At 35.8% G+C, this 20,941-nt stretch overlaps 4 protein-coding genes across 5 annotated transcripts; 2 read left to right on the top strand and 2 right to left on the bottom strand.

Moving 5' to 3' along the window:
- The first annotated feature begins 33 nt into the window (after nt 1–33).
- LOC109097417 (ALG5 dolichyl-phosphate beta-glucosyltransferase) lies at nt 34–3,778 on the top strand. Its single transcript, XM_042765287.1, is given in 11 exon segments — nt 34–317; nt 639–807; nt 1,614–1,660; nt 1,959–2,027; nt 2,112–2,204; nt 2,382–2,401; nt 2,403–2,490; nt 2,667–2,726; nt 2,814–2,965; nt 3,157–3,242; nt 3,374–3,778. Coding segments are annotated over 11 exon segments (987 nt in total). The 5' UTR covers nt 34–230; the 3' UTR covers nt 3,490–3,778.
- Nucleotides 3,779–5,363: 1,585 nt separating this feature from the next.
- On the top strand, nt 5,364–13,289 carry LOC109097416 (mothers against decapentaplegic homolog 9-like). Of its 2 annotated transcripts, XM_042765274.1 has the most exons (7): nt 5,365–5,834; nt 7,235–7,817; nt 7,926–8,183; nt 8,310–8,420; nt 8,887–9,109; nt 11,088–11,346; nt 12,612–13,289. In XM_042765274.1, exons 2-7 carry the CDS (start codon nt 7,403–7,405, stop codon nt 12,753–12,755), a joined length of 1,410 nt encoding a protein of 469 aa, XP_042621208.1. In that variant the 5' UTR covers nt 5,365–5,834; nt 7,235–7,402; the 3' UTR covers nt 12,756–13,289. The 2 variants fall into 2 exon arrangements, with proteins under 2 accessions (XP_042621207.1, XP_042621208.1); XM_042765273.1 differs by lacking the exons at nt 11,088–11,346; nt 12,612–13,289 and having other exon boundaries at nt 5,364–5,834; nt 8,313–8,420; nt 8,887–9,747.
- On the bottom strand, nt 13,229–15,318 carry LOC109097408 (regulatory factor X-associated protein-like). Its single transcript, XM_042765276.1, has 3 exons — nt 14,804–15,318; nt 14,579–14,689; nt 13,229–13,863 (listed from the first exon to the last, which is right to left on the bottom strand). Exons 1-3 carry the CDS (start codon nt 15,173–15,175, stop codon nt 13,768–13,770), a joined length of 579 nt encoding a protein of 192 aa, XP_042621210.1. The 5' UTR covers nt 15,176–15,318; the 3' UTR covers nt 13,229–13,767.
- A 1,072-nt stretch (nt 15,319–16,390) lies between these two features.
- On the bottom strand, nt 16,391–20,546 carry LOC109097510 (serine-rich and transmembrane domain-containing protein 1-like). The gene is made up of 2 exons (XM_019111160.2): nt 19,708–20,546; nt 16,391–16,739 (listed from the first exon to the last, which is right to left on the bottom strand). Exon 2 carries the CDS (start codon nt 16,718–16,720, stop codon nt 16,391–16,393), a length of 330 nt encoding a protein of 109 aa, XP_018966705.1. The 5' UTR covers nt 16,721–16,739; nt 19,708–20,546.
- Nucleotides 20,547–20,941: the final 395 nt, after the last annotated feature.

The following is a 20,941-nucleotide window of genomic DNA, read 5'->3' as shown; positions in this document are numbered from 1 at the left end:
GGCCGCTGTGATGATGTGGTTCGTAGGGATGACTTCCGCGTAGGTGTTTCCCTGTGACTGGAAGGAAAGTTAAACAATGGAGATGTAACTATTTATTCCGTAATTTAGTACGACACCCATTCATGTTTGTCCCGCCTTACGAAGTCGCCGAGAGGCTCGTTTTAAGGCTGCTCTCTATGCTGCAGTAGGGTAGTTTAGCTATACACTGGTGACAGCTTCACTGAAGTGCAATGTTCACTGGGACATGGATGATGGATTTCCCTTTAAATGACTTATTGCAGTATTCGATGATCCTGTCGCTGATCGTCTTACTATTGGTACATTTATATCATTTTTATCATTAGCATTGTCATGTGTTTTTAATACATCTTTATATTTTATTGGGGAAGTTTTTTTGAGGCTAGTTTGTTGGCTCTTCTTGCTTTGTTATTTTGTAAAACAATTTTTTAATGCATTTTAATGAATGAAAAGTGTTTTTAAAATACTTTGTGCATATATATATATATATATATATATATATATATATATATATATATATATATATATATATATATATATAGTGACACTTTTGTTGAGCTTCACCAATTCGTCCAGTTGAACAAGTTACTCCCTTGTGTCACACCTGTTCTTGTCTTCAGGTTGTTGTCATACTACATGTCAGTGCTAACACGGTAGATCAGACTCGTCATGAGAAGGAGAAACACTTCTTGACTGCAGATGGCAAGGAGGAGTCTTTTCCCAGTCTGATGGACCCTCCATCACTGGAGCTGTCCGTGGTTGTTCCGTCATACAACGAGGAACTCAGATGTGAGTTGTTTTGATGGTATATGCAGTAATATGTATACACTGATGGTCAAAAGTTTGGAATAATTAAGGTTTTTAAAAGACGTCTCTTAAAGGGATAGTTCCAAAAATGAAAATGACGCCATGATTTACTCACCCTCAAGCCATCCTAGGTGTATATGATTTTTTTTCTTTCAGATGTATATCAGAGTTATATTTAAAACTGTCCTGGCTCTTCTAAGCTTTATAATGGCAGTGAAAGCTGGTTGAGATTTTGAAGCTGAAGGCCTTTATTAACTCTCTTTATGATGGATGGACAAACTTTTTTGAGTTTAAAATCTTGAATAGCATTCACTGCCATTATAAAGCTTGGAAGAGCCAGGACTGTTTTTAATATAACTCCAATTGTATCTGTCTGAAAGAAGAAAGTCTTATGCACCTAGGATGGCTTGAGGGTGAGAAAATCATGGGGTAATTTTAATTTTTTAAGATGCACAACTGTTATGATTTCTGAAGGATCATGTGATACTGAAGACTGGAGTAATGATGCTGAAGATTCACCTTTGCCATCACAGGAATTAACTACATTTAAAATATATTGAAATAGAAAACAGATTTTAAAAATTTTTAAACATTAAAAATACTGTATTTTTGATCAAATAAATGAAACCTTGGTGAGCATAAGAAAATCTTAATTATACCAAACTTTTGACCACCAATGTATATAATTTTGGGTTAGCATCCCCACTGGATCCATATGGCTCAAAATTAATCTGCTCTTGGCAATAAGAGGATTTATATTGTTAATGCATATCTCTGTCCTATCACAGTGCCTGTTATGATGGATGAAGCCATGGAATACCTGGAGAAAAGACAGGTCCAGTATCTCATTGTTTTGAATGACTCAATGGTTAAGTTCTGTTTTTCTGAGTAAAATATTTGTGATTATGATTTTTCTGTAACATATGTACTTACAAAATATCAAATATAATATCAAAATATATAATATCTGAGTTCACCTGGGAATCCAGAAATGAATTCTTTTGGATCCTTTTCTGCAGACCAGTTGTTCAAGAGTATGTTCGAGTGTTTCACCACTAGAGGGCAGTGCTACCCTCTTGACATAAAATCATAAAATAAATTACATAAAATCAATCCTCTTGTTGATTTTACAGAAGGAGAATCCAACATTCACTTATGAAGTTATTGTGGTAGATGATGGCAGCAAAGACAAAACTACAGAGGTACTTTTCATATATATAAATTATAAATAACAATAATAAAATAGTTACTGTGCATTTTTTCAAATTAAATGTTTGTATCCTCAGGTTGCCATGAAATACACAAAGAAGTATGGAGCACAAAAAGTGAGAGTTTTGACACTGGTGAAGAACCGTGGAAAAGGCGGTGCAGTGAGAATGGTAACTATATAAAAACGCCTAGTTCTACAAACTCAGTAGTTAATCAGTTTTATGGTTTGATGCCTGAAGAAGTTTAAATATGTGCTCAATCTCAGCTAAAAGGCTTATTTTGCACCCACTTAGATACTTAAATAGTTGAACGTTGTTTCTTATTGTGTTTATTTTTTCTTTGGTAAGGGTAAGCTGTGGTGTAGGGGTAATTCTTATGGCTGATGCAGACGGAGCGACTAAATTTGCTGACATTGAAAATGTTGAAGAAGGTCTTGAGAGCATCGATGAGAAGCCTGTGAGACTCCACTTTTTGTAAATAAAAATAGACAGGCAGCATATTGCCAATCTCTTGTTGGTATGTGGATTAAATATCTGTTTGAAGCTTAGCCAGGAGATACGGTTATCAGATTACCAACAGACCTTTCCTTGCCAAGAGACCTCTGAAAATCTTTTTCTCATGTGTCCATGCAGAATAACATGGTGATCTCCTGTGGATCCAGAGCTCACCTGGAAAAAGAATCAGTGGCTCATGTAACAATGTTTCTCAAAATATCTAAATACTGGAGCATAACGGAGAAAATTGTCAATACTTTTGCATTTTCATTCTTCTTGTGACAGCGGTCTCTGTTCCGAACGTTCCTGATGTATGGATTCCACTTCCTGGTGTGGTTCTTCTGTGTGAGAGGGATTAAAGACACACAATGTGGTTTTAAGCTCTTCACTCGTGAAGCTGCCTTGAAAACTTTCTCCAGCCTGCATGTGGAACGCTGGTAAGGAGGCTTTATATTAAAGTATCTCTGCAACTTTTGCACACAGCATCAAATTCCCAAAAGCACTTTTTAGATTAAATTAATTTTTAACCTTTTTAAATTGAATCTTTAATTTCTTTAATTTTATTATTATTATTGTTTACATTTTAATTGTAACCTTTTAATTAAAATAAATGTTCTTACCCTTGCAGGGCTTTTGATGTGGAACTTCTCTTCATTGCTCAGTGTTTGGAAATCCCTGTAGTAGAAGTAGCTGTTAACTGGACCGAGATTGAAGGTTTGTGCTGTCAGATTTGAAATATAATTGCATTTAAATTGCATGTAGGCAATTAAAACTAGAATATGTCAGAAAAATGAAGGTGATTTCCTCTGTGAGGTAATGAAGACTTGTTTTATGGCACATTTTAGGGTCAAAGTTGGTGCCGTTCTGGAGTTGGTTACAGATGGGCCTGGATCTAGTCTTAATCAGACTGCGTTACCTCACTGGTGCCTGGAGGCTGGAGTCCGAGAGAAAAACTCAGTAGCTGCTGTTACTGCTAGTGTGCTGTTCGTGAGCTAACAGGGGCCAATGGTTATTACAGCCCATTGCCACAAATGAGTGCACTGTGAACGCAGTCGGTGAACAGCATTAGCATTTTATTATTACTGTGACCACATAAGGGGATTTTTCCTTGTTTTGTTTTGTTGTTTTTTTTTATTTTTATGTAATATTGCCATTTCCATCTTTTGTTTTCCATACTGTATTAAGTTTTGGTTTGAAAAAGGGTCAGATGGTTTTTAGCCAAATAAAATATATATATGTAAAAAAAAGTATAATCAGTTTGCGTTTCTGCATATGCAACTAATTTGAAATTGTTTAATAGAAACAAATGATGATAAATGTTTTTTTTTTTTTTTTTTTTTTTTTTTGTTAATTTTTTTTTTTTTTTTTTTAAAAAAAAAAAAAAAAAAGATTTTTATGCAGAGCATCAAAGAATCATTTCTGGGCCTGATTTGCAATTTTACAAGAAATGAAAGTAGTGTGCATTTAACTGAATGTTTAAAATCAGTGCCCTCAAATCCATTTTTAACACACTCATCCCAGGCATATAAGGTTTAAACACAGTTGACCGACTGAAATGGTCCATGGTCTGGCATGTACTCAGTGCTTTTTAATGTGGTTTACTCAATGGGTTGCTCTGCACCCTGGAGAGAGTATCCTGTTTGCCCTCCCTTTCTCTCCACCAGGAAGGCATTTGTTCTTATTTAGCCCCTGTATCTTGTCAGCCACTCTTAAGAGGGCATATTTCAATAATTTACACTGACACATTTTTATTGTTAATTTTTTTACATCAGTGATTTAAGCAGCTACTGATGCATTGTATTTTCCCCGCCCTAAATATAAAGAGCATTGTCAGTAACACATATGATCCTGTGCACCTTGATTGAAGAGGAGCATTTTGCGGTGCACTTTTATTGGAAGCGAATTTCCCCTGTCAAACTCATTTGATCAAATGGAGCACTAAATATGCGAGCTGTCATTATCGGGAGTATTGTTACGTTCCCCTGCAGTTGTTGTAAACTGTGAAAATGTCAAACTTCTAGACTCTCTGTCGCCATCCTGGCTTGCGTCATTAACTGGACAAGTCACTGTATGCACACAATCGAAGTGTATCCTTCCGCGCCGAGGAACGCACGAAAAGTAGGGCTATCGATAAACGCTTTGGCACTCCGCCAATCTGAAACTTCTAATTTTTACTATGAGAATTTATATTTTAATTTTAGCAAGCTTCTATTTTTCAAGTGTTAAAAATATATCAGGTATGTGTTCACAGAGAATAGAGCATGTTTTTTTTTTTTTTTTTTTTATGAACACCTGTTTGTTTTTGTTTTTTACTTAGTCTAAATTATTAAATAATTATAGCCTACCTTTTAATTCCAGCGTCCCATATTTAGCGTTGAAATTAGCAGGTTACGAGTTATATGGGATAGACCCCCTAATTAAGACCCCTCAAAGGATGGTGAAACAAAAGATTGCGCGATGTCTTACACGTACTTATTTTAAAAACATAAGTATATATAACCTATGGTTCAACAGGGTTCACAAACAACCTTTCAGTATCCGCAAATTTGAGGTTATCCTACAAGGTAGTGAGAAGGCGCTCGTTGCGCTTCTTTAAGGTAACCATAGCAACAGCGTTTTCTTTGGGATCGGAATCTGGTCGTACGTTGACAAAAGTAATAAATACTATTTATTACTTTCGTTATATATTTACGTATCACTAATATATAAAAACGTTTTATATATTAATATATTATATATTTATAAGTGTTTTTAAGATAAACTGGCAGTCATCAAACTAACGTGTACAGTTTGCGTGGCGCTCGTGAACCACAACCGATTTTTTCTTTCAAAATTCTTACAGAAATTCCTTTGGAACGTTGACCGAATAATTCGCGCTCGGGAAATTTCCGCTGAAAAAAGTCAGGAAAATGTAAACAAATTACTTTGACTTTACAACCTTGGCCTTAAAGGTGCATCACTTCCTGTGAAAGGGAAAACAACTGTCCGCACTTGTCATCTGACCCTGAAAACAAATTAAAAGTCAAACGCTGCTGCCCACAATGGCCTGTTTCCTCTCAACAATAGGCCTGTGAGTGAGTCTCTTTGAATGGGATGATCCCAGTGTGTCTGACGTGCTGGGAGAGTTCCAGGAGCTGCGGATGAATTCCGCACGAAGGCGCTGAGGCTCCAGTCAGACTGACGCCGCTGCTCTCGCTCCATCCAAACACACGCGCTGTACACCTCCAGTCGGCGCGAGATTCAGCGTTCGGCTGTTTCGCGGAATTACCCGACTACGCGGATCGTTTTTCGACTCGTCACATTAAGGTAAAGAATAAAACGTGTTATATAGCACTTTTGATATTATTTATTTTTATACTATTTTTAACTTTTCACAATTCATGTCATGACAAGTGTCTGTATTTTAACTTTTTTTTTTTTTGTCACACTTTACTTTTTCTTTCTCACGTTAAAACTTCTTGCATGTGAACCGTTTTAACAAGGTAGGCTGCGTAAATAAAGACGTTGTTTGTTATGCCACTTGCTGTTTACGGAGCTGCTTTATAGAGAGACGTCGTGACAGTTATTACACCTGAAATAGTTTTTTAGATAAGTGCTAAATGTAACATTACAACATTTCTTAAAGCAAAAAAACAAAGTGAGGTTGATGGGAAGGATGCGTATGCGCGTTTGCGGGGGAGTTAGGTGATTAAGCCTATCTCAGCACTCAGACTTCCAGACGCCAGTTTCATAAGGACACACTGCCTTTGAGAACAGAGCAGATGAATTCACCCTCAACTGATCTGCCTGCCTGTGCCTATTTGAAACCAAAGCATGATTTCATGCATCGCTATTAGTCCTATATGGTCTCATTTTTCTCCTATGGTTATTTGATTTAGTTAGCGGTGTGTTAACACCTCTAGTATCGCATGCAGTAATATTTTCAGAAGCTATTATTTGACCAGTCTGCTCAAAGATGGAAGCATGCATCTCTGGTTTCAAATGCTCAAACGGCATTGATTTTTAGCAGATCGTATTCTGCATCAGAAAGCTTCGGCAAGAAAGGGAGAGGACGAATAGGTGAGCTGAGGTCCAGTGAGAAACACAGTAGGACCTGCTGACAGCAACAATAACTCAGCAATAATTCATACATCCCAGCATGCACAGATGCATGATGTTGGGCTCCAGTATAAGATTTTGAGATCTGCATAGGGAAATGTTGTTTTTACGTCAATAAATTACACTCTAATAGGGCGAATCTCAAGAAAATATCCATGTCACATTTCACCCCAAAATCATGAGAAAGAAGCAGGAAATTATATTTTGCTTAAAGAAAATAAAACCATTTAGCTTAATATTATTTTAGATGTTGTCATTATTTTTCATGACATCAGAGCACAATTTGTCGCTAATTCACATAACCATGATGCAAAAAGTATACATTTTTCTTTTACTAAATACATAAATAACAATAAAAATAAAATTTTCATTTGTGTAATGTTAAAAAGATTTATTTGACCACAATGTAACTAGTTATATAATTATGTCCATATTTTTTAACTTTTCATTTGTACTGATTTAGATTAATTTTTTTATGTTAATTCAGTTCTAACTAATTAAATAATTTAACAACTTTCAAAAATGTTAAATAATTTGAAATGAATAACAATTAATTTAATGCAAATATAGTTATAATTTCTGACATGCTTCTTTGTTTGTTTCACCAGATAAAAACGACTGACTGCCTGATGAAAAATCCCTGTCAGTGGGTTTATTCTATACCCACCTGTATCTTGTCTGTAGAGAAATAAACGGAGGCTTCTGGGTTGGAGTGATTTAAAACAGATCTGCCCCAAGCTTTGAGAAAAATCCGGTCGCTGGTGTCTCCCCATTGCATGATGCACTCCACTACATCCATCACGTCCCTCTTCTCCTTCACCAGTCCAGCTGTGAAAAGGCTGCTGGGCTGGAAACAAGGAGACGAGGAGGAAAAGTGGGCGGAAAAGGCTGTGGATTCCCTCGTAAAGAAGCTCAAGAAGAAGAAAGGGGCCATGGAGGAACTGGAAAAGGCTCTGAGCTCTCCTGGCCAGCCCAGTAAATGCGTTACCATCCCTCGATCCCTGGATGGAAGGCTCCAGGTGTCCCATCGTAAAGGTCTGCCGCATGTTATCTACTGCAGAGTGTGGCGCTGGCCGGATCTTCAGTCCCACCATGAGCTCAAAGCACTGGACTGCTGCGAGTTTCCTTTCGGCTCTAAACAAAAGGAGATCTGCATCAATCCATATCATTACCGCCGTGTGGAGACGCCAGGTAGAAATCGATACACAAACCACTTTTCTTTTTTCATATTGATTATCGCTTTATGCATCTGTAAGTTACTGTTCTTACTTTTTTCTTTTTTTTTTTTTCTCTAAACAGTTCTACCTCCGGTCCTTGTGCCACGTCACAGTGAGTTCAATCCCCAGCACAGCTTGTTGGCAAAGTTCCGGAATGCTTCCCTACACAACGAGCCTCTCATGCCCCAAAATGCCACTTACCCAGACTCCTTCCCTGTGATGCCCTGTAGCTCATTCTCTTCATCTCCCTCCAGCTCTTTAAACCAGTCCCCGACTGCGCACAGCTACCCCAACTCCCCCAGCAGTGCGGCCGAACCTGGGAGCCCCTACCAAATTACAGGTACAACAAATGGACACTATTAGCAGTGATTTCTCAAGCATTTTATTTTGATGTGTTTTGGATCTTAATTTAAGTATAGTGCCAGTGGATTGCATACATTTATACAATCATCTTGGTCATTCACAGCAGAGACGCCTCCACCACCCTACAGTATGATGGAGACCACTCCATCTGAGGATGTGAAACCTGGAGAGTCCTCCAACGCCAATAAACTCATTCTGTCTGCCCCACACAGAGGTGAGACACTCGACTAAATATACTTACTGTGCTTTATGTACATTGAAATGTGCAGAAGCTGTGAACACACCTCATTTACAATGTTGTTATTGTAACAAAAAAGGTGTTGAAAATATATTTTTTAATTGAAATAAAACTGAAATAAAAATGCTAATAAAGATGAAAACTTGAACTTTAAATTAAATTATAATTTAAATTAAAAATGTAAAACAAATATTCACTTGGCCAATAAATGAAATAAATAAAATACATTGAATAACTAAAAAAATGCAGCTAAATAGAAAGATTAGGAAAAAAGGTATATAAATACTAAATAGTACTAAAATAATTATTTTAGAATAAAAAATAAAATACATATGAACAATAATTACGTAGTGACAAAAATGTTAAACAGTTTTATATAACATTGACACTTAGCCAGTCAAAATCCACCTGACTTGATACATTATATATATTTTTTTTCTAGACTTGAGGCCAGTGTGTTATGAGGAACCAGAATACTGGTGTTCAGTGGCGTATTATGAACTAAACAACAGGGTGGGTGAGACGTTCCATGCCTCTTCCAGGAGCATCCTCGTGGACGGCTTTACGGACCCCTCCAACAACAAGAACCGCTTCTGCCTCGGATTACTATCCAACGTCAACCGAAACTCCACCATTGAACACACTCGCAGACACATAGGCAAAGGTTTGTTTAAAGATTTACATTCCTTTTTTTCTGTTTTTGTGTTTGAAGAGGTTTTTGTATCAGAAAAAGACAGGAAACCCAGTTGTTCTGAGAAAAGCAAGCTGCTGATAATGACTTCCATCAGTTGATTCAATTCCAAGAGAAAGTAATAAAAAATAAAAATCACCACTTGCTAGACAGTGTTTTATGGCACCAGTCAACACGGCACTTCAGAAAGCCAGCGAGACTTAGAGATAGATTCCACATTATCCAAATATTGGCTTTTCTCAGGGCACTAGATGAGCATCCCTGTGTCAGTGTTGGAAAGACATTTAGTGTTGCCATAGGTTACAGCAGTTACAGGGAGAAATATGCACACATACACACGCCAGGCACAGTGTGAGTTCCATCGACTTGTGTAAGAGATCCTGGTGGGAAGAGCGCCAAGGACAACGACAAAATCCAGATCAGGATGCTTCAGGAGAATGGAGATTATTAAGGTTTCCGCTTGGCACGTGATAAAACATGAATGCTGGGTTTGGGGATAGTGATTTCTGGGATTTACCAAGTTCAAAGGTGGATATACTGTTTTATGTGTGAACTTTGTGCTTGTGGTTAACACATGTATAAAATTGTTAGATGTTATTTTTATTCTTTTTGAGGACCCTGTTATATTAGCATTATTTATATACTGTTATAGTTTTTATAAATATTTTCAATTCGATTTTATTTTTATATTTTCAGTATATTTTTGTTTTTGTGCTTCTTTTTTAATACCCGTAAAAGCTACGTTCGTCTTCGGAACACAAATTAAGATATTTTGGATGAAAATCGGGAGGCTTGAGACTGGTGTGACTAGACTGCCAAATATATAAAAGTGTCAAGGTACAGGAAGGTATGAAAAGCATCGTCAGAATAGACCCCATCTGCATCAGTCATTCAACCGTAATGATATGTCTCTCCAAATCAACGTAGGCGGTGCTGATGCGTTTTTTTCTTTCAAACCAAACTGTAATACACGTAAAAAACGTATCCTTGTGGCGCAGTTGATACAGAAGAGCATACGCCATCTGTGTACTGCTCAGAATTGCCAAAATGGTGTTACGCTGATTTGGAGAGACACAGAGGAGAGGAATTGTTGAATAAAGTCATTATTTTTGTTTTCTTCATGTACAGAAAGTATTCTCATCGCTTCATAAACATTACGGTTCAATCACTGATGGCAGATGGACTATTCTGACGTTGCTTTTCATACTTTTCTGGACCTTGACAGTGTAATTTACTTGGCAGTCAATGCAATAGTCACAAGCCTCCCGGTTTTCATCCAAAAATATCTTAAATTGTGTTCCGAAGACGAATGAAGCTTTTACGGGTTTGGAACGACATGGGGGTAAGTGATTAATGACAAAATCTTAATTTTGGTATACCTTTAAATGTATTTCAGTTAGTTGCCAAGGCAGCATTTAAATTTTTGTTTTTTTTTGTTTTTCATCTAATATTTATATTTTATTTTATTCCAACTTTATTTTAATTAACAAAAATGCTATAATAGTTTTCATTTTAGTTAACAATAATGTGGCTTAAATGCTTATGGTGTCTGTCTATAGTGAATTCATTATACTAGGTTGGCGATTTACACACCTAAATCTGATTTTGTTTTCAAGAAAATTGTATTATTATGGAAATTAAATGTATAAGAATAAACGAAATGTATTACTGTTGTGTAACAAAGTTACTGTTCACATCATACAATAGAAATTTTACTAAAATAATGACTTGTAAATAAATAACAAAAATAACTTCTTGACTATTGATTAAGTGGTGCCAGTGGATCCAGAAAGCTCTTTTAGAAAAAGAACATTTGAAACAATTGTATAAATTTTTAAAAGTAACAAGACCAGGAATGTGCATTAAGTAAGTTAAAAGTACATTCCAATTACGTTTATGACTTAAAATGATATATGTGCAGTTTTAAAACATTTTCCTCTTTTGTTTTAGGTTGTGCACTTGTATTACGTCGGAGGGGAGGTGTACGCAGAATGTCTAAGTGACAGCAGTATTTTCGTACAGAGTCGGAACTGTAACTACCAGCACGGTTTCCATCCCACCACTGTCTGCAAGATCCCGAGTGGATGCAGCCTGAAGATCTTCAACAACCAGCTGTTTGCCCAGCTGCTGTCTCAGTTCGGTAAATCATGGCTTCGAGGGGTGGTGTATGAACTTACCAAGATGTGCACCATCAGGATGAGCTTTGTCAAGGTAAAGAGGTTTATATAGAATATGTGGTGCATCATGAGCAGCTAATAAAGGTCATGTTAACACCCTAGCAGCCAACTGGAACAGCATAGCAACACCCTGCCTACCACCAGTAAAAAAAACAACTCATTAGAGTCACTAGTTAAATCTACACTGGAAATAAAACTACACTGATTTTAAGGTATGCTTCTAAATCACTTGAAATAACCGAATCATTAGAGTTTTCCTTAGAGAATCAGTCTACATTGGTTGTGCTGGATGCTTTTTATTCACATAGAAGAACTGGCTCATAAGAGTCATTAACTAAGGAATCAGCCTTCATTGGTTGCGCTGTATGCGTTTGATTCACTAAGAAGAACTGGCTCATAAGGTTTATTCGTTCTGGAATCAGACTACTCAAGTAGTGCTGTATGCTTTTTAATCACTAAAAAGATCTGGTTCATGAGAGTCATTAATTCAGACAGCAGACTATTCAGTAGCAATGTCAATGTCAATAAGTATTTTGTAAGTTATAGTAAGGTAACGTGTGAATATGCAGAATGCATGTGCTAGAACCGTTTGGTTCCAGTATTTATTTATTTTTTAAATAGAACCGGATCTGATTAAGAACTGATTCTCAGTACCAAAGCCTAGAAAAAACTTACTTTCTTTTTTCTTTAAAAATGCAAAAATCTACTTTTATAGTTTATCTAAATATGAATATAATAATATGCAGTATTTTAAATAAGACTCAGTTGTCAAGCTTTTTAACCAACAGTATGGGTGAAAGGTGCTGTTTTGCATTATCGTAATACAGAAAGGTCATCAACGTCATTCACAAGCTAACAGCTCTTGAGGGGCTTAGCACTTCCAAATAGAAAATCTTCTATGTGTTGCTATGCAAACATAATACGTAGTTATTCTAATCTCTGGCTTACTACGTTTTATGGATCTTGCTCTGCCAAAAACACACTGCGGATCCATAGCTCTAGAGTTCTCCGGTTACTGTCTTGATATGACACATAACATTTTCCCTGCTTGATTTGTATGTATATAGACAAAAAAAAAACAAAAAAAAAACAAATTGATTGTGATTATTTCTATGTTAAAATATGAAATGGAAGAGTTTTGGGGAAAAAAGTTTGCAGGTTTTTTTTTTTGCAATTCCTTTTGTTGCTGCTGGGCAAATTTTTATATTATTGTTGTTGATTTGTTTTTAAAACCTGTTTGCTGCTTTAGTTGTAGTATAAACGCCCAATTATTGAGAATGAAATCTGTCCTCTTCCCAGGGCTGGGGAGCGGAATACCACCGTCAGGACGTCACCAGCACCCCCTGCTGGATAGAGATCCACCTGCACGGGCCGCTGCAGTGGCTAGACAAAGTTCTGACCCAGATGGGCTCCCCACACAATCCTATTTCCTCTGTGTCCTAATGCATTACAGAACAAGAGGAATATAGTTCTCCAACAGACATTTATAGCGCTCCCCAAGACACATAATGCTCTTTCTCTTGTGAAAGTATCTTTTCAGTGGATTTTATGGTACTTCTATAGGATCAGCCAGGAAATATGTACAATATCATGCTGTTAAATAAGCAGTGGTTAGATAAATGCTGCATTGTTTTTAATAATATATATATATTATAGGAAGGTACTTGTTCTGGAAATTTTTCATTTGTGTCATATTTTGGCTAATATATGCCTTCTATAACATTTCATGTTGTTTTTCATTTGCGTTAGCTTTCTTGATCTTGTAATCCAACACCCCCCCTCCTTCTATTTTTGCCTGTTTATTTTCTAATCCAAACACAAATATTAAAAAGTTGAACAATCCATAAGTATTACTGCTTTTAAATCTGAAAACTGCAGGTTATCAATTTTCACAAGATCAATAAAACTTCAGCTGATCGCTCTTAGAAACTTTCTGAGTTTACTCCATGTTTAAAATAATAAAGCTGATTGAACAATTCTGTGTGTACGCTGTTACTTCCAGCTACACGGTCAAGTTGTGGCAAAAAAACTAAATTGTAGCTTGCACTGGTGACATTATTACAGATTAGATTAAGATCACTAAAATTATTTTTTTATGATAACAGCTGCTGTTTCATATTTTCTTTCATTAATTTAAAATTCCTAAATGACACTACATGTGTCCAAACCAGGATGGATGGCTATTCAAATGTATTGTTGCTATATACAGTAGATTTAGCTGCTAATTCGTTTCATGATCTCAAAGAGCTTGATGATGACAGCAGTGCTTAAGATCGATTAGATCCTTTTCAAGTATCTCAGAATGCAGTGTTAATAGTCTCCACACCACTGAGGATGGCTGCAGATCATATTACTCACAGTTCCCACATGAATATAGAATACTGCCCATTTAAAAATGTCTGTGAAAATGTGACTGCATTAAATCCTTGACAGGGTGAGTAAACCTCTTCAGTCTTCAGTAGTTGTGCTGTGTTTGAGCTCGATTCTGTGTGGTCAGTAAACGCTGCTGCTGCTGAAGGAAAATGATGACTTCTGGACTCCTCAGCAGAGACTGAAACCCAAAAATAACACAACATCAGCTAATGGTAAGTCACTCTGCTAAAAAATAATATTTGGTTAATATAAATATTAATGGGATTTATATTACATATAAAATATACATATGAGGTTAAAATGATATAAAATTCACTAACCCAATGCAACAAAGAGTATTTGGCATACAAATAATACATAGGAGAGATTTAAAAAAAAAAAACTAGATTTGAGATATATATAAAATGAAAATGAACCTTCAAAAAAATAGCTTAATTAAATGTTAGATTCATTTGTTAATTTTATTTATTTATTGTTTTAGTTATTATGGTTAACTAAAACTAATACTATAAAAATGTTAATTGAAATAAATTAACAAATATTAGATGAAAACAATGAAAAATGATGTTAGTAATTTGTTAGTAATTATTAAAATGTTGCATTGGTAACTAACAAGTTTAAGTTGAAAAATAAATTATTGACTGTGGAAATAAAAACTAAAACCGAAACATTAAATAAAAAATTAATATTTGAAATAATATTAAGAATACATCAAAAGTAACAAAAGCACATAATAAAATTACTAAAAAAAATGAAATCTAAAACTATAAAGATAAAAACAATTTAGAATAGTAACAAAAACTATAATAGTATATAGATAATATTAAAATAACACTGCTCTAAATGACTAAAACTACTCTATTGCAAAACCCCAAGTGTTTCAATGCTCTTACCAGTCTCTTCTGGTTCAGCACCTGCTCAATGAGGGACGGTCTGGTGGGTCTGTCTCCCGTGGTACCCAGCCGTTGCTTAGTAACAGATACAGGCCTCTCCTCCGAACCCTCCTTCACATCACGAACAGAGAAAACAGTTTGAAATAAGCCTATGAAGTTGGGATAAAGGCTAAAGTTAATACATCAACTGAAGCTGTTATTTATCCCAAATAAGCACGTCCTTACTTCTAGTTTTCCCGATGACATGGCCTGGTCGTTTTTTTTTTTCTTATACTTGTCCTTGTACATTTTATTCCGGTTTTTTTTTACATCCAGGGGTTTCCTGGCTTTGGCCACCTGCGTCGTGGTCTCCGTGCAGCCGTCATAGGTGCAGGTCTTGGGCACGTTCTCGCTCTCTCCGGACGTGTCGTCGTCGTTGAGCTCCTCCGGACTGGCCGCGCCGTCTCTCGCCTCCGGTACGTCGCTCTCCTCGCCCGGGTCTTCCGTGTCGTACGGGAAGTTCTCCTGGTCGGACGGAGTGGTGCTGCTGTCCGCAGGTGCGGGGGTTTGGCCCTCTTTACCCGTGTCTGCCCAACTAAGATGAACGCTGTCGCTCATTTTGTCTTTTTAGAGTAAAACCCAAGTTCTCACCTGTCATCCGATCTTTATAAACGTACTGACCAGACGTGCCTTTGTAGTGAACTCGGCACAGAATAAATTAGTATTAAGCTGATTAAATATGACTGTCATTAAAATGTGGCATTTTTTTTTAAATAAATATATAAAAAAATATGAGATATATGCGTATAAAAGGGGGAGTATGTGATGTGTGGGGGTCTTGTGTCAACAACAACAACAAAAAAAAAAGGTGTTGTGTGTTGTGTAAAGAGAGACGCGCCTGTGTGATGAAGCGCCCTCTAGCGGTACCACGCAGCGATGCAAATACCTGAATACAATGGTCCTAACTGCATTAGCACGTGTGGAAGACACTATAAATAGCCTATATGAAAAATCCATTGCATTAGATGACTAGATATCAGACTAAAATGCAGATGATAAAACAAAAAATAGCCAATACCTTTTACTCAGAGTATTGACACTGAGTGGTATGGCAATACTGATTCCCTAACAAAGTGAAGAATGCATCGTTGATAAAGCCTCAAAACCACAGGTACAGATCTCACGTACAGGTGAGTTACTGTTCAACCAACATAGCCTACGTGCTAAAGACATCAGCAATGCTCCATCTCACCCAGCACATAACTGCTGAGATCACTAAAACCTTTCAGCTGTTGTTTCTTCTCAAGTATCACTCCCCTGACTTCTCATTATTTATCTGTGTTGGATCTCAGATTGCTGTATTGTTTATTGTGTATTGCTTATATTGTATTCTCTCGTCCATTTGCGAATAGTATCTATCAAGTAGATAAGACAAGTATCTAAATATATCATATAGTTCTAAAAGTCATGAAAGTGTAGTCATTCATATTGTTAAATATAATTTCCAGTATGACAGAGTATGACAGTTTTTCTATTTACAGTTCATTATATACATAATGTGACTGACATACACAAGTCATTAATATTTTTCCGAAATCATACAAAGCCTTCATGATAATACAGTCTATTTCAATACAGCATCCTCTGAAGTTTATTTATTTTAAGTTAACACAAGGTTTGTGGAATTATTTACTCTAAATAATGTTAATGAAAATGACAGTGATAATGATGATACATATTTAATTAGATACCAGATTACTTGCTAAAATATTTCTAATCTTCTAGAATATCAGAACGTTCAGACATGTGTAATCAATCTGTCTTTCTCTGCTGTCAGGACAGCGATGACACTCTTGATCTCTGTGAGGAAATGCTGCAGATCTCCATGTTAGTGAAGGAGCTCCCGGCCTCACTGCCGCATTCTGGATATGAAGAACTAGAGGATATGATGTTCTTCAGCCTGTGGAGAGCAATGATCAGCAGGGTAAGGAGGAAAAGCAGCAAGCTGAGGAAGATGGAGACGTAGATGTAAACATTCGCAGTCCGTCCGTATGAGGCAGCGGCCGCCCCGGTAGAAAGAGATTTAGGGCTGAACCTCAGGAAACTCTCGCTGTCCACTTCTGTACCATTTATCTCATCCACCAGCCCATCCATCCCAGACATAACTGGTAGATTTGGGAATCTGTTGGGAAGATAGGATAGAAAAGAACAGATAAATTATTATTTACAGACACATTTTTTTTTCAATTAGTTTGCTGTTTTGTAAATTCAATTATTACTTTTATTACTGTTCACTTTAAACTTTGGGATTATGCTCTTGTGAACATATGATTTGGATCATACAGATCATATTTTTAAAATATTATTGGATATTAACATTAATGTTGTTACATTCCCACTAATGACCTACTGTATAGCTATCCATAATATGTTTACTTTGTGAAGTATTTAATAAATTGTAAACAACAAACCATCATTTATATTGTATTTTATTATAAGTAAATATTATATTCAAATATAAACAAATTTATATTACAATATATTAAACAATATATTATGATATATAATATAAACATTATTTTAATATATTAGGATTAGAAGCATTGGAACTTATGAGATCATGCAGGAATCCTTCAGAAGATATTTTAAATTATTATTGGACACATTAATGTTATTCCATTTCCATTTTTTTAGGCCAAATTGTAATATGCTTATTTAATTTATGAAATATTTAATAAATTATAAATAGTAAATAACTAAAATGCATTAAGTTTATTATGAATTTATTAAATTACATTCATAATACATTAATATTACAATTATTTTTAGCTAGTTATTTTTTTAATATAATAATAAGTTAATATTATAATTAAATAACATATTATACCTATATATTATAGCATACAAATTATTATACTATATTAAAATATAATAATATCATGAAATAAATGATATTAAAATATTCTTTCTTACAGCTCATAAAGACTTTTTTCAAGACATTTTCCAAAGTTTTCTTTGCTGTTGCCTTCCACTTCTTGATCAATGCATCATCCTGATGAGAATATTGTCATAATTTTATTCATCTAACAGGCCAGTCATATTTAACATCAAGCCACCAGAGTTCATTGACACACAGCTGACTGTTTCCTTATCTGATCTCTGTCTTTGATGAATGTTGGATTTGTATGGTTTCGAAAAACACAACAACAACCAGAACACTTAAATACTTCAGATTGAATGTGAAGAGGATGATAATCACATTTAATTATGCTTTTTGTATCCAGGCAACCTGCATATCAGTGGGCTCGTAAGCTGGTGCGGGTTGTTGATAGGCCACCTCTGGTCCATTAGGACTTTGGGGTGGTCACACCGGCCCAGGGGTGCACACAGAAGGTCAGTCAGTTGTTTACACAGCATGCATACTCATGCCTCATGAATAATAGATTGAGAGGTACCCGAGTCACAGAGTTTCCCAATTTAAAGAGAACAACATGCCAAATCCTTTGTTTGACAGGCTGTCAGTATCAAAAATGTGGATTTTACAAAGCTGGTTTATTTGTGGCCATTCAAAAGCTGAGCTTATACAAGACTAACATGCAGTCAGCTTTGAGCAGAAAAGTTTTTCATATTTACAAGCTCATATAGCAGGCAGCGTTACATGATTCACATTTAGCTCCCCTGAGACGAGCACAATTTAGCGGAGGTCACCTCAGCTGTTCGAGAATCCTTTTCATTTCAATTTATAAGAGAGCATGTGTGCTTGTGCTGTAGGTGCATTAGTGTGTAAACGAGCTGCATCTTCACCATCTGGTTACAGGTCAATATGTGCCTTTTTATTATGTGTTTTTTCACATACATTGTGCTTTATCATAAAATGAGGATCAAAAATATAGTTTAATTATTAAATATAATGGCAACACTTTACAGTAAGATCTCATTTGTTGACATAATTAACATTAGCTAATGTACAATGAATGCAATGTATTTATTAGTTAATAAAATTACATTGTTCATTGTTTGTTCAAAAACAATTTTTGATTTAAAAATGCATTAGTAAATGTTGAAGATGGAAAAATGCAAAAAAATAAATAAATAAATGAAGTTAACTAATGCAGTTAAAGGATGGTTCACCCAAAAACGATAAATCTGTCATCATTAACAGATTTTCAAGTTGTTCCAAACCTGTATGAATTTCTTATTCTTTTTACAAAAATGTATGATTTTATTATTTTTGATTTTTGGGTAGAGTGTGATTTTTGAAGTGTGTAGGTTTTGTAAAAGTTTTTTTTTTTAGGAGCTGCAATAGATCAGTGTAACGTTTCTCACGATGTTCAGAATTTGTTTTCAAGAATCCTAAAAATTGTACACAGATGTTGGACAAGAAAAGTGAAGTATTTTTAGTCTGCGGTACACCTCAAAACACAAAACTTTTTATTTGTTTGTTTGCTGGCGTATTTCAATCCCTAAGCTTCATTGTATGGGACTACAGCCGTCTGAGCCACAGTGGGCCCTGAGAGCCTGTGGTTAGAGTCTCATAAAGGGTCGTGATTTATGACCACTTCCTTTTTTCTGAGACGCATTCGTCTGCAGAGACGTGCTAGGAGACAGCAACAAACTGGAAATCACACTTATTTTCCTGGACATTTCCTCAGTCGACTTTAATGTTCCCCCTACCAGCTTTTCAATTTACGAGTGAGATGAGAATCCCTGCGGCAGTATAAATCATTCCATCCCTCTTGTGGTTTGCCTGCAATTCCAGGAGAAGTTCAGCGGGTCATTACGATGTGCGGCTCTTATCTCTGTTTATGGATTTCGTTTAGAGAATCTTGGGGAAAGAGAATGTGGCTATTAAGAAAATGACTCAAACATAAAGCTCCACAGAGGATATCAATGAACACGGGGAGCGGGGGATGGCGAAATACAGAGAGAGGAGAAAAAGAGATTTGAGACTGACTGGAATACCTGATGATGGTCCAATATCACTAGAAGCAGATACATCTTTTATAAATCACTTAGCATAATGATAATTTCAATTAAGTGCATTAAAGTCAGCATGAATATTTAAGAAAAGTTTAGTTTTTTAACATTCAAATTGAAAATAACATCAGCTTTTATATTTTTTTCTGAGTAACTATAGTAGAAATACTGACCTTTTCGAAGCAAAAAAACTAAACAAAAAACGTCAGCACTAAATCACACAGCTATCCGTCGCGCTCATCTCAGGGTCCTGGAGTGAATTCCTCGTGGGATTCCTTAAGCTATAGCGCGCACTGAAATAGATGCCACTTATGTTTGTGTTGAGAGCAGAGAAGGAAGCAGCGTTTCTGAATGCGCTCAGTCTGGAGAGCTGCTTCTCAACAGTGGGCTGAATATCGACTGTCCAGCTGTTGTACTCTGAATTCCCCCTCCCTCTCTGTTTCATTCCTATCATCTCTCTCACTTTCTCATTCTCCCCTCATCTCTACTGACGTCTTCTCACTTTCTTTAGCAGCTGATTTATGTTTCAATTAAAACCAAAAGGATGCCTCACATAACACACAAAAGATGAGACCATCATTCTTGCTTTAATTGCTGTAATTGGGATTTGATTATCTTATAGTGATTATTACTCAGCTCAGCAGCTCAGACTCTTTATGGCAGGCTTCGTCCAGGCAGGGTCTGCTTGTCTTCTCCCATGCTGCTGTGCTCAGTCATTCATATCTGACAGAACTAATCACGGCTCTCATCAGCATCATGAGCCGAGAGCCTCTCGTGTAGCTGTCTTTGTGGCTTTACTCTCAGATGTAATGAACACTGAATGAGACCTATTGCTGGGCCCATATAATGTACTGTCATCATTTAGTCACCCTTGGGTCGTTCCAAACTTGTCATTCAACTACTTTTGTCCATGCTGGTCAATAGGGTCCTGGTAGCATCATTTTTGGTTTTACGGTTTAAACTTAAATTTAAAGTAAGAAAACTATGTAGAGGGTGGACAGTGTAATAAACACAAATACAAAACACCATCATGGTAACACACTATAAAAATGGCACTAATATAATACAATAAACATTAATTTAACAACATAAGATATAACTTATTATGGCATTTTAATTGTTTATGTGTATGGACAAAAAGAGGCTTTTTACAGATACAGATTTACAAAACATTAAATATATAAATGTATATTTAATTATTTGTCTCAAATTTTTTAGCATTTATTTTTTAACCACAAAGGTATGGATACAAAAAGACAAAGCAATAATGGTTTCTATTTGATTTTATTTACTTTAATTGAACTAACTTATAAGTTAATTTAAGTGTTATACAGACATGTAAATGCTCAGACAAATATAGATATAAAAAAACAACTAAAAGCAATAATTAATATTTGCAATAATTGT

Source organism: Cyprinus carpio, chromosome A10 (assembly GCF_018340385.1).
Source record: "Cyprinus carpio isolate SPL01 chromosome A10, ASM1834038v1, whole genome shotgun sequence".
NCBI lineage: Eukaryota > Metazoa > Chordata > Actinopteri > Cypriniformes > Cyprinidae > Cyprinus > Cyprinus carpio.
Note: the sequence above shows the minus strand (reverse complement) of the source record. Positions and strands in the feature narration are given on the sequence as shown.